We start from the raw sequence: 14693 nt of genomic DNA on the forward strand, positions 1-14693 counted from the left end.
AGTCACAGTGGAGAGAGAGTGAGGGAGAGGAGGTGAAGCGGGGTGTGAGCTGATGGCGGTGTCTTCAGCTCTGGCTGCGGCCCAGTGGGGAGCAAGGTGTGTGCAGGAATGTGAGACACGGCGGCCGAGACAGGATGCTAACAGGGTGTGGTGAGGAGGAAGACTGACCTTGCTGGAGCAAAGGCTGAGGCCATAAAACAGCCATATACAGTAGAGAGTTTTCTTTTTTTTTTTTTTTTACCATTCATCAGGGGACAGTTTACAGAAGCATTTTATAGTACAGTATTTTTGACTTATGCTAATAAACAATGTAGGAATTTCGGCATTTTGGGTCCATATCTGATAGATGGATAGATAGATAGATAGATAGATAGATAGATAGATAGATATTAGAAAGTAAAAGAAGAATCCAATAATTACTAGATAAATAAATATTAGGAATACAAAAGTACTTAAAAGTACTTACTGTCAACAGAAACAATAGCACCACCAAATAAATAGAGGTCTATACGTTAATAATAATTTTAAAATGTAGTACTTTGGTGTAAAGAAAAAAAGAAAAAAAGACATTAAAAAAAAAGAAAGAAAACCAGATGGATATAAATACTATTCCAGTAGTTTCACTTATGTTTCTCTTGAAGAACCAAAATAAGTGACTTCCAAGTGAAACCAGGCCTGTGCATCATATTTAGTAATCCAGGATCCGGCATAATAACAGGAAGAGATATTTCAGAGATCAACTTTTCATTCCCAGTACTGATTCCAACACCTGAACTTGTGTAAAGGCCAGTACCTATTTACCAATCCAATACATTACACTACAATACATGGCTGTTTGCAGCTCCTGTTGTATTCCTCAGGTTAAAATGGAAAAAATTTTTCAATCTCCAATTTAACTTTTTTTTTTTTTTACTGTCTGTGAAACTCTTTTAGAGCTGCAAAGAAAAACAGATTTCCAGGTAAACTACCATTTCATCTAGATGTGAAACAATTAAGTTTTGATCCAGCACTTTGGGCAGTATCTGAAGCTTTTCTGACACTAGTATCGGAACAACTCTAATAATAGGGCTGCCATAAAATATTTTTATATTCCATATGCTGCAGGCTTATCTAATTTGTGCAGAAATCAGAGCCGTATCAGTGGAATGACAGCTCCATACTGAGATGTGGCCTGATTATAAAACAAGGCAGTCACAGTAAACCTGCTGTACCTCTGCAGACACATGCGCCGAAACAGCCTTATTACAATCCCATCTAAAAAGAGACTTACAGGGCCAGGACACAAATATCTACATACCGCTGCAGAAAGACAAACACGCAGACGGCAGCGACCGAGGTTCACTCCAGCACCGTGATGACACACCGAGAGAAAATGAAAACCATTCGCAAGCTGAGGCGGAGATGGTTAAAGAGCTGGCAGATGATCATGCCTCTCCTCCCATCCACACACACACACACACACACACACACACACACACACACACACACACACACACACACACACACACACACACACACACACACACACACACACACACACACACACACACACACACACACACACACACACACACACACACACATTGTCTGGAAGAAAGGCTAGCTACAGTAACATCACTGTGGGTGTAACAGGGCACTTCCTGTCCAAGTCCAGAGGGAAGTCTTGAAGGAACACCACACCACTCATCCCTGCTCCACCCTCTGTAAACCTTAAATAAACTGTTCACCACTGATTGTCATATTGCATGCTCAAGCCACCACTTTCACCCTCATTTAAAATGTGTTGCAGCCTTTAATACCGACTCCTATATAAAGCTGCTGCTAATCCTGACTTTTCTTGACCATATTCGCCGGTTTCAAGCCTTCGCTGCTTTATGGCTCCATAAAGTGAGGCCCAGTGGACTCATTCTGCTCCATATTATGATACTTAACACTTCATTTCCTATACGGATGCTGCCACTTTCGCCGCAGCGCGAACCTCTGTCTGTGACCTTCGCTGCAGCTACTGTAGCAGCATCTCCTTCAAGACAGTGACACAAGAGCTGAAACAGTTCAACAAGCAGCTGTTGATACTTACGTGCTGTTGATAATCTGGAACCGCTCTCCTTTCCTGAAGCTGAGGTCGTCCTCCGTCCGTGCCTCATAGTCGTAAAGTGCCACAAAGAGGGTGACTCCTGCAGCGATAAAAACTCAGAGTCAGCACGCTGCAGATTAGTGAATGAAAATGAAGCAGAGGAAACTCACACGGTGAACTGGAAGCTGCTCCAGCGCATTGAGTACACACTGTAAGGACCGCTCACCAAATGTTACAGACAACAGATAACTCAACCAGGCACAGAGGTTATTTCCTTCATGGTGAAGCTGTAGCACTGTAAAAGTTTCTGGCCTTACTCTATTTTTCTTTCCCAGTTCTATTTGATCACAGTATCTTTACTTTATGCACAACTACTGGATAGTTTCTGTCAAGCAAAGAACAGACCAATATAAACCTTTCAGATGAGTATGTACATGTGCACATATATATGCATTAGTGTGTGTGTTTAGAGGATTGTAGTATGGTTGGACAATAATAACACCAACTAAGTGGTGAGAATCTTTGTTTGTTTCAAGTATATACAATCAATGACCACAGCTGGTCATGGTGCCCAGAGGATGATTTTTTGATGTGGTGCCAGATGCCAGACAAATGTTTCATTAAGACAGTGAAATTATAAACATCCACTACAAATTCAAAAAGCTTACTGTATGTCATCTCATAATGTAAAGATTTAGTTGAATTTGTTTAAACTCTTGAAAAAGTATTTTTTCCTGAGTGTTAAATGATCTATCAAGATATATATTAACTGCATGTTGCTACTGTATGTTCTAGCCACTGTCTGCTCTGATCTGGATCTTCTGTCCTTTTTGTTTCTTTTTTTGTCTCTTCTACCCCAGGGAGGGGTCAAGAGGAAATAAATGAAATGAAACTCAACGGATTCCTGACTTCCAGAGGATGGACACCTCAGAGGCTGACCCATTTGGTTGTGAATGAAATATCCCCAAAACTAACAAAGCTGCCATGGGATGCGGAAATGAATTCTAGAGCCTCAGATTATCATCACGTGCCATCTTCAGGCCAACATCTGTCAAACACTTTGTGCTTGAAGCTAATACGCAAATGCAAAAATGCCAAACCACAATGACGAATATGGTGCAAATTCCATACTGCTGTCATCATATTGACATCACATGACTCACTGCTTAAAGATGACAAGGCAAATGACTCTTTGAAGTGAGATCCACGAGGTCTCTCTGTGTAGAGTCCTTCAGAACAGCTGCTGTCTTTAGACGTGGTCAGATGATGATGTGTAGGACAAACTAGTTTTAAGCATACTGATCCCCATTGTCTTGCAGTATTTACATTACATATTGGCCTATATCCACTGTAAAACACTGTTATCAGCGTTTCTGAGGTAAAATAGCAGAATAACCCTCGGAGAATTAAAAACTCTTGAACCTGAAGTCACTTTCTCTTATCCCCTCTCCTGCCTTCACTAATCCTGTTAATTTTACTATCATCACTGAAGGTAAAAAGAACAGTGGCGTTCACTTTAATATCCTCCAGTAGCTCTTCTCTCTCCCATTAATACCGTCTTACCCTCAGACTGCTTTTTGCTTGCTGCTTTTGTCACTAGCTGTTTGGCTCATTGTAGACGTGAAACCAGATAACAGCAGGAGGTTAACAACGCAGATCATAGTGTGAAGAAGAGAAAAAGTCCGACTGTTAAACATCAATAAAAGTAGTTAGTGAGAAGAACAATAAAATACTGGGGACAAACTCTGTAGTTGTGATTCAATTAGTTAAATTTAGGCAAAATGTAAACCTACACTCCCCAAAAGACAGACTTTTAATTGGGGTTATAGGGTTATATAGTAGTTAAATATGTAATCGAATTGCCGGTCTAACCACTATCAACGCTTCACATGTTGACTTGCTGTGTGTGTCTGCTGATAAGTGCATCAGCTAAATCCCTGTGACACAGTTTCAGTGGCTTTACAACAAGTGCACTATTCAGGGCTGTGTTTCTGTTGGCCCTGATGCAAATCCACCACCTGAGCTGCATGAACTGACACTAATGTGACGCCAGCATCTTTTTTTTATTGGATATATCTGTATCGACTCTTTTTTAAAAAGATTTTATTTGTATATAAGCAGTAGTAACATATTTAGTATGTATATAAGAAAGCACATCTTCATTTTGCCAAAGGGTAAAATGTTTCTCTGTTCAATACATGCAATATTGTATAGTCTATTTGTTGCAAATGGGTTACAGCTGAAAAGTGACGGGTCCTGAGTCTGGTGAATTCATTTTATTTTGCAGCCAAAATAGAAAAGGAGGCTTTAAGACCTTAAGTGTAGTTGAATATATTCTACATGTCTATTTATTCTGGCTAAAATGTGTGTGATGTGTAGAATATATTATTTAAATGACTAATCTACAACCTACCAAACACTGGTAATGCACACGGTTGTTTGGACCCATGGGAATGATTTATGATTAAAAAAAATAAAACGCAAACTGAAACAAAGTGGAGTTCCATCTGCCTCGCTGGCACTCCGACTTGATTCCCCTCGTCTCAGAACAAAAGACGAGCGCGGAGACAAAAGCGGCGCTCAGACAGAAGCAGGTCTGAGGTGATGGCAGCTGTGGAGCTGTTTCATGCCTCTGAGTATTTGACAAATGGAAGTTGAATGGGCACTTCTTCAAAGTCCACTTAAACTCTCTTGATTGCATTTATTCAAGTCATTTCACTTCAGACACTCTCGGCGGCCGGGGCTGAGGCTTTCTGGGAAATGTTGATATGAAGAGGGTGATTGAGGCTGTGGCTGATGGGGCTGCAGATAGGAAGGACCTTCTATTGCTCATGTGATAGCAAACAGGAGGGCTGGTGGGTGGGTGGAGGGTGAGGGGGGTGAGAGTTTTGCTTTAGTTTTCTAACCCCCACGACAGTTACAAGACCCTGAATGCATTGCAGCTGTGGTTGCGTGATGCTCAGATGTTCCAGTAGTTCAGCGAAGGTGGGCGCTAGGTATAAACTGCTTTGTTGATTCACTGCATGAGCGTTCACTGGGATCCCACTCAATTACTTACATAAGGCGAAAAGGACTGGCTGTGAATTTCCATTTGGGGAAAATGACATCAGCAGAGCATCAACTGATAATCAATAAGATATGTGTTCCTCTGCAATGTGACCGTCGAGGGGTAATTGTGGCTGTTAGGCAGCTGTATTGTAACAGTGGGTTTGAGAGGGAAGAGAGTGGCTTAAGTCCAAAATGTCCCCACTGGTAGAAAATTAAAAAGCTAAAACCCTCTCTCTCTCCTCCTCCTCTCTCTGCTGCTGTGTGGATTTGGATTATACAGTGCAAAAAATAATCCACGCTTTGAGGCAGAGGACTCCTGCTAAATTGAGTGGAAATGCTGAGTTCCTCTGCACGGCAGCCTGGGCTCAGTCAGACATAAAGGATATCCTGAGTAGGAATATTCCCTACCTAAACAATGAGCCCGCCTGCACAAAAGCCACTAATGCCAGCCGGACGTTCCTCACAGGGCCGGAGTGGGGCGGGGTAGGGGTCGGGATTGGGAGGGGGGGGGGGCTGCAGCAGAGGCTGTGAGGCAACGACTGTCAGCTGATTTTTGGGTGCCATGTGAAGTCCTCAACAGCTTGAACAATGTTTGCAAAGGTGTGTGTGTGTGTGTGTGTGTGTGTGTGTGTGTGTGTAGGCTGCTGTGAGCGAGGGAGCAGAGCATGAAATGAGAGGCGACCTTTAAACTTCACACTTTGTCTTTCTCTTTGACTCATCTCCCTTCAAATTCATTACTTCCCGTCATGTTGTTGCTAACTCTTTGTTTGTCTCTCTCCCCTGTTTCTCTCTCGGTGTTTACTTCACTGAATTGTCTGTTAAAGGGATAGTTCACCCAAAATTCAATTTTCACTCATTTTCTACTCACCCATGTCGACTAAGGGTTGGGAGAAGTTTCAGAGTCCTCTGTGCCTTTTTGGAGTTACAGGGGGGCTCCACGCAGCACTGCATTGCCATATGATGGTGGCGAACGGGGCTCACTTTTCTTCATGCAAAAAGACACCAAAACCATCCAAATACCTCCATCTGTGATGTCCCTCTTGTATTGAAGTGCAATTGACGAAAGCATTGAAGTGATGTGTCGACACAGGCAGAGCAGTGAACTGAGACACTGGGAGCTTCTGCTACAAACAAGCTGAAAATATAGACTTATTTAATTTTTTTCGGAACAATTTCTCATGTCGGGGCTTCAATACAAGAGAGACATTACAGACGAGCAGTATGGAGGTATTTGGATGTTTTTTGGTGTGTCTTTTTGGATGAAGAAAAGTGAGCCCCGTTCGCCACCATCATATGGCAATGCACTGCTGCGCCGAGCCCCGTTGTAACTCCGACAAGCCACGGAGGACTCTGAAACTTCTCCCAGCCCTTAGTCCACATGAGGGTGAGTAGAAAATTAGTGAAATTTGAATTTTGGGTGAACTATCCCTTTAAAATCAGAGCGATTCTCTCTTCGGTCACATGCAGTACTGTGCACAGTCTGGTGCAGGTGCAGCAGCAGGACACACACTGCTCTGTCCCTCCAGCTGTCCTGCTGGACGGTCAAGCCACCCATCAGCTGGTCCAGGTCCAACTATGAAAACCTCAGTGTGCTTCACATGAGGTTTCTGTTGGATTATCAGGAGGCCTGTATCATCCAACAGTGTTGTTTCTAAAAACCGACCAATACGCCAAACACGTCTGCTTTAACATATTATCAGTATACATCATGCAACAGAATTCCCATATTATCTTGTAAAGCCCCTCCTCACATGATCAGCAGTAGAACTATTTGAATTCCCATGACTCTTTGCTTCCCAGTGTGACCTTGGGCGTTGCACTCTGCTCAGATTTTTACGCCTCACTGCTGTGCTCAATGTCAGCTCAGTTTCAACTGGGACTTTATTTGGCTGTTGACTTTTCAACACACAACCACAGTACGATCGCAATAGTCTGTGACAACCTGTGATAAAAATTCTCTTTGTTTGCAAATTTCCCACAATTCAACACCATGATCCTGGCACAAAGATGCAGCATGGAGCACTAGTGTAAAGAAGCAGAGAGTAAAACCTGTGCATGTAGGTATCATAAACCCACACCACAGCTCACTCTGCACTGACTTTCAGCTTTCAACACGCACGTACTTCCATGACTCACACACACACAAACACGGGTGCATGGACAGGTGGTGCTGTAACGATACTAAACGCTAAATGCGCTATATTGCGCTAATGTGTTCCAATTAAACCGTGATCGCGGCCAAGGACTTGTTTATATTTTATCTTCATCATTTTAATTCTTATTCTCTATTCTTTGCCATTTCCTTTCATTTCTTTAAGGAGCAACTCTAATTTAACCTAATTTCCCTCTGGCACGCAATTCAGTACACAATTATGATGAACATGTGAGCTTCTCAAAGTGTTGTTGGCAAAAAAAATGGATGACCTTAATGTTACCATAGATTCAAAGAGAAAGCATAAAAAAACAGGATTAAAATTAGCTGTTAACTCGTGATACGTTATAAATGAGTGACTGGAATGAAACAGTGATGAATCCTTATTAACAGAGAATAACCTTGACTTTATGAGTCTCACTAGCATTCATCCTAACAGTTCAGCATTTATCATTAACGTGAGTACTGGGTGAAACATTATCCGACTTATGTTTCTGATAATTCATATTAGAGATCGAGACCGTCAGTGGTTTTCTGTTCCTCTTACCCGTCCCGCCACGAGTCCTCAGCGTTCCAGTGTGAGAGGACGTGCTAACTCCCCCGAAGACGGTCATCCCCTGTCCGACGGGGGCGTGGAAGTTGTTGTAGTTGGGGATGGCGGTGACCCCGAAGTTGGGGTAGTGCTGCGGCGTGGGATCGGCCCCATAGCGGTATCCTGCTCCCTGGGAGATACTGGTATCACGCTCGTCTGTGAGTTTGGTTGCTTCCTTATCCTTGCATTGCACACAGCCCATTATCTATAATCTAAGAGAAGACAACAAGAGGGAGAACAAAAACTTAGGTTGGCTTGGATCAAACTGGACTTGTGTGATAAAAAACGGAAAGAAAGCGCTTTGGAAAAATCTAAGCACATTAAATAACAACAGAATAACCTTTAGAAAAGACAGATTGAGGGTGTGTAAAATGAAGTTTGGACACAGGAGAATTCATCAGCAATAAGACATAAAGAGTAGGCATACAAACACCAGATAGACCAGAAGGCTTAACTGCTGGATCAATAAGATGAAATGAAACTTGGTGTGTGGATGAGGAACGAGTTCAAAGAGAAGCTCTCCCCCGCGCACGGCTCACCAAATGCAAGTGAACTCATCACTGTGTTTAAGGGTTTCCGCTTCACACTGCTTTCTCTACAGACGACACTCTTCCACTGATTAGCTTCTCAGCACCGGGAGGCTGCCGTCTTATATATTTTTTTAATAGCCTGACACACAGCTTGGTCTCTGGATGACTCACACAAACACTGTGTCTGTCATGGTCGGGGGGAATAACAGTTCCTGTCACAGTGATGTCAGGGATGCTGGCTGTGGAGAGGGGGGGATACATTACTAGATTCCTGCATGGTGGTAAACTTAAGATTTCTACATAAGAGGTAGAAAATCAGTTAACATCCCATTCCCAACATCGTCCCTTCATGTCTGACTCAAAACAATACAGATAACTTACTAATACTATGTCTTTACCATTGGATTGTATTGAACCAGGGCTCTACCCACAGCGACAGTGAGACAAATCATCTTGAAGCACTTGCTGAATAGTTTGTTCATGACAAAACTAGGATGGTCTTCCCCTCAGTGACATTAAATGTGGATTTTTTAAAAAAGAAAAAAAAATTACATGAGCCACAGCACAGCGGGGCACAACAATATACCCTCAGCCAAGTTTGTGCTCTCCCAGAGGAATTAATGCCATCTAATCGTTACTGTGCAAAACAAGAATGAAAATAACCGTGTGTTAGGTTTGCTCTATCAGCGCAGACACAACAGGCGTTTAATCCAGGCTCCCCTCGGTGCCAGTCTCGCCTTCAGCTCCAGTCTGTCATCAAATGTGTCACTTGGGAATATATGTCACTGCCTGCTCTCTCTGTCTCTCTCCTGTTTCCCTCCCTCCGGCTGCTAGACCAGAGGAGGATCATGGGATGGGAACCTCACCATCCAGTGTCACTGACAAACCACCAGTGTTAAAGACAAGCTGCTGGAGACAAGAGGTTGAGAAGATAAAGGATTGTAACTAGTAATGTTCCCCAGAGGAGGACTCCTCCTACTGAAGTCTGCACTTCATTGGTCCTGAAACTTGAACTGTTTCCATTTTGACCAGCAGCTCATGTCAGGTTTTACACTCCTAACCCTGTCTGCACATCTAAACAATACAAACTCCAACATTTCATATTCTGAAGTGTCCCAGACTAATTTTTGTACAGTTCAGGCTGAAGTTCACAAAAAATTATATGACAAAGTTTAATTTAAAGGGGGACTATGCAAGATTTGCATCTTAAACCTTTAAAGGTAGGATGGGAGATCTTATTCTGGAGCATTTTTTTTTTAAAAACTAAATTGCTTGAAATCCTCTTCACACTCCGATTGCAACCAATTAATGTAATGTTAGACAAGGAAGCATAGTTCCCCTTTAAGTTTTGTCACATGAAGATATAGAAAGTATTCCGTATGCTCAAGAAAACAGCAAAATGGGAGTTGGACTTTAACTTTAAAATTAACATTTAAACATTTCTTTCATGTCAACAAATGTCTGTCTGTAAGGGAACTAGTAACCTGACAGGAGAATCTAGACTTAGACTTGAATGTGAGTGCATACCGTTTGTAGAGTTCTTGGCTTATCAGATGAATTATTACTGAAGAAATCGGTCAAACAAACAATATGTTTTTTATGTCTAACACTTTATGTAATTTCCAGGTTGTAGCTGCAGATGTTTTCATTTCTCAGATACCTTCTAAGCTGCTCCACAAAACTAAATGTTGTGGTTAGAGGATTTTACTTTACTTACTACTGATTTATAGCTAAATTTAGTTCAATAAAATAAATGGCATTCAGTTTTGACTGAATGCTCTCTGATCCCAACCCTAGTCACTATCCATAATACTGTGCACAGGGCAGGTTTACGCAAGGTTGAATGTATTTACAGTACACCCTTGTTGTTCTGTCAAATGCCTTATAATACTGTTAGTTTGAGTATGTGAGTGGGTTCATCTTCATGTCTGGTCACTCTGTAACTACAGAAAAACAGAGAACAGCTGAGACAAGAGCCAGATCCTCTAACTTTTCCTCTGTTCTCCCACTAAAAAGTGAAAGCACTGACGCCTGGAGGCTCCACTACCAGCAGCTCTGTAACCTTGCAGTCTTGTTGACATTCCAGATCACAGCTTTCACAAAATGAGTGCCCCCTCCCCGCTTGTTTGGGCTCAGGTCTCTGTTAATGGTAGCACAAGTCACTAAAGAAAAACCTTCCTCTCCCAATTAGCACAGCGGCCGTGAACTGACTGACACACCGTGACCACTCTCTTTCAACATAATTACAGCCCGGTCCCTCAGATGGCACACTGGAGCAGGCAGAGGCCCAGACGCCCGTCACTACAATCAGAGGTTGTCACAGTGGGGGTGGGGGGTGGAGGGAGAGGAATCAGACCCGATCTTTTCTTGAAGCAAATGAGATAACACGTCTGTCACAGAACTTTTAAACTGAGCCGAACGCTGCGTGTCTTTCCGGTTTGGGTGTTAGAGGTGTTGCCTTACAACAGCTTGGTGTATTATGATTCTAATTACAAGTAAACCTGCAAGTAAGCGGAATGTTTGTGTTAATATAAGTCTTAAATAGTTCTATCCTCCGACAGCAATCACTTATATAGAGTGTTTGGTCTGAAACACAGGTCCATCAGTCACTCTGCTCTGCTGTAAGCCGAGGAGAAAACTTTCCTTGTATCCTACAACCTTTATCCAATGAGGAGAGAGAACGGCATAAAGGGGCGGTCCTCTCTGTGTGTGCAGCCAAGGGATGCGCGTGAATGTGGTGACGTAGGGACGAGGGCGGGGACTGCTAACTCCATCGGCTGACAGGAAGTTAGCCAAAACCACCGGATCACTTACTTCTGCTTTTATCGATTAATCGTACAACAATCATTATTAAATCATCAACTATTTAGATTTTTAAGAAAAAAAGTCAAAATTCTCTGACTCCAGCTTCTTAAATGTGAATATTTCTGGTTTCTTTGTTCCTTTATGACAATAAACTGAGTCTTTCTTTGGTTTGTGGACAAAACAAGACATTTGAGGACGTCACCTTATGGTTTGGGAAACACTGATTGACATTTTTCAACTTTTTTAACATTTTATTGACCAAACAACTAATCGACAGATTAATCGATAATGAAAATGATTGTTAGTTGCAGCCCTAATTAAAAGTAGAAGTTAAGAATTTGTGGCTTCATTTTGTACTGAAGAGACAAAGCAAAGAAGGGTTCAGGAAGAGTGCGACATCACCTCCGTGCTTCTTGTAATCAGTTTGGTTCCACCCGTGTCGACAACCTGGTGTCAAAACCCACAGGCAAAGCGAAATGGCTAACTCACACACTCAGCAGAACACACCATGACACACGCTGTCAACCGGCGCTGTAATCCTGTGTGACAGGACGTGGAGCGGGCGGGGGGCCAGGTGGGGGCCAGGCGGGGGCCAGGCGGCGACAGCAGCAGCAGCAGCAGCAGCCGCAGCAGCGGCGATGCTACGCTCGGTGCAAGACTGCAGAGCATTTCTAATGGCATGTGCTTGCAGGGGACGCCCCGACTGAAACCACAGACCCCCTCTCTCTGCATCCTGACATCTTTACATAACCCCCCCTCCCACTGGCAGACGCAGACTGAATCGGCTTTTGGAAGGGAAACAAGTGTATTGATCCCTCTGAGCCGCAGTGAAAGCTGCTCCGATGCAGTTGTTAAATGATAATCTTTTGGAGGATGGAGGATGGAGGATGACGGTGGCGGTGTGTTTTCAGTTCACAGCTGGTCACGTGGGAGCTGGACGTCACACACACACACACACACACACACACACACACACACACACACACACACACACACACACACACACACACACACACACACACACACACACACACACACACACACACACACACACAGTAGAGATAGAGCCAAGGCCATCCATGTGTGAACACAGAGTCTCTCACAGCTCTGTGATAATAAGTGAAGCCCTGGTATCACTCTGAGTGATGCTACACAGCAGTCAGTACTGACTCTGTGTGCTGGTCTGGGTATTGTTCACAAACCACTACTGACACTGAGACCATGACTCTCACATCAATTCTTACAAACACTTTTTCCAATATGAATTTTATGACATCTGTTCCATTACAATACACATTACACTACTTTTTTAAGCCCAGTCTGTTCTCACACTGAAACATCTTCTTGGTATTAAATAGCCTATCTGCATGCTGATTGGCTCACTGATGCTGATGAAATGACCCAGCTCTATGTCTGGTGTTGAGCTCACTGAGCACTGTGCTCTCTTATCAGACATGTGGAACAGCTAGAGCTGAGCAGGTTGGACTGAGAGTGGATGTGAATGGACCACAAAAGGAAACCTTATTTAGAGTGGACTGGATGCATCAGACTGAACTTAGTAGGGCCCGACCGATATGGATTTTTTGGGGCCAATGCCGATTACGATTATTAGGGGGGAAAAAACCCGATAACCGATTAATCGGCCGATTATTATTATTTTTTTATTAAGTTTTAAAATTGTATTACTATAATAATATATATTATATAATATATAAATTAGGGCTGCCTGGTCGACCAAAAAATCATTAGCCGACTAAAATTTCATTGGTCGATTGGTTGCATGAAAAAAAAACAACATTTGAAGCTGTCTTGTCAAAATGAAGTCAAAATCAATATGGGCTTTTATTTTGAAGGGCCAAATACAGGAAGTCATGACACGTGATACTTTTTTGTTTTTTTTACATGGCACGGCGTCTCTCTCTCTCTCTCTCTCTTTTCAATCAAAAGCGATCAGCGCCGTGTCAAAGCGCTCACCGGCGGTCAGTCTCACAGCAGTGTCACGGAGCAGAGACATGATAGTCCCCGCTGCAGTCAGAGTCCTGCAATGCTCCACACCGCGGACCCCCCCACCCGTCACACAGCCTCAGCTCAGTCACTCACCCTCATCTACTGTGTTTATTGGTGATAAATGAGCATACTGCCGTGCCGGTATATAACGGTAAAACCCGACCCCGACCGGCTTGTTGAATCTCGGACCCAACACGGCCGGAGACGAGCATTAATTAATTCACAACCCGACCGCGGTTAAAAAAAAAAAAAAGGGAAACAGAAAGCCAGTGGCAACACTGGTTTTGAGACAGATCAGTCACTCTGCTGTGTGCTGTGACTGAGGTGGTAGTGGATGGAGTTTGTCATGAGGTCGGCGCCGGTCATAATACATCCATGGCGCCGGTGCGGGGGAATCTTTTCAAAGTAAAACCAAGTTTTATTCCCTGCATTTGATTCCTGAAAATATCGGCGACAATCGGCGAGTTTTGGCCGATTACCGATTAGTTTCAAACGGGCTATAATCGGCCGATTTAATCGGCTCGCCGATAAATCGGTCGGGCCCTAGAACTTAGTGCTTAGAAGAACCTTCCACAATGGTTTGTTCATGTGAACCATCCACTTGAGAACTTAGTTTCATATTTTAAGCATAGATTGTAAACTTTATGATAAAAGTTAAAGCAGAAGGAAGCAGAATGTTTGTGTTAATATGGAATATGGTTAATAATAAGTCTTAAATAGTTATATCTTCCGACAGCAATCACTTACATAGAGTGTTTGGTCTGAAACACAGGTCTGTCAGTCACTCTGCTCTGCTGTAAGCCGAGGAGAAAACTTTTCTTGTATCCTACAACCTTTATCCAATGAGGAGAGAGAACGGCATAAAGGGGCGGTCCTCTCTGTGTGTGCTGCCAAGGGATGCGCGTGAATGTGGTGACGTAGGGACGAGGACCAATAGATCCATGACGAGGGCGGGGACTGCTAACTCCATCGGCTGACAGGAAGTTAGCCAAAACCACCGGATCACTTACTTCTGCTTTAATAACGATTATGTAATGAGCAAAAATCAGAGTTCCTCATTTGTCATTCCTCATTTCACTGCTTTGTTTACTGTGCATTATGAAAGAGACAATGCCTGACGAGGTGTCCATTATCAGGAATTAATGGACGACGCGGAGGTGTGAGCAGCCCGACGTTAAGTGAGTATTCACCCAGACCATGGTATAAGCCCTAAATGACAGATAAATCTTTCAACTGTTGTTTAGTTGCAGCATCGCTCATATTGGAAATATAAAATACAATAAGATAATATAATACAGAAAGTCTATATCATATTTTAATATCATGGCATTAACAACCCCCCGTGCAAAAATATAACAATATTGTGATCATACTGTACACTGCAGATTTTTGGGATATTACCCAGGCCTAAGACACAATACAAGAATCAAATTAGAAAAGATTTTTACAACTATACAAGTGAAAGGATAATGAATGACAGCTTTT

The 14693-nt window shown here is 42.9% G+C and overlaps 1 protein-coding gene across 6 annotated transcripts in view; it reads right to left on the reverse strand.

Moving 5' to 3' along the window:
- Positions 1-14693, reverse strand: part of fynb (FYN proto-oncogene, Src family tyrosine kinase b) — a 99125-nt gene that overhangs the window by 30435 nt on the left and 53997 nt on the right. For all 6 annotated transcript variants that reach the window (XM_085771756.1, XM_085771754.1, XM_085771752.1 and 3 more), the window contains 2 exons: positions 7822-8078; positions 2078-2174 (listed from right to left, as the gene is read on the reverse strand). In XM_085771756.1, coding sequence (XP_085627882.1) covers positions 2078-2174; positions 7822-8068 — 344 coding nt within the window. In that variant the 5' untranslated portion in view covers positions 8069-8078. The remainder of the gene's footprint in view (positions 1-2077; positions 2175-7821; positions 8079-14693) is intronic.

The sequence above is a fragment of the Trachurus japonicus genome, chromosome 24 (genome assembly GCF_045865225.1).
Source record: "Trachurus japonicus isolate A0001 chromosome 24, Traja_1.0".
Lineage (NCBI taxonomy): Eukaryota > Metazoa > Chordata > Actinopteri > Carangiformes > Carangidae > Trachurus > Trachurus japonicus.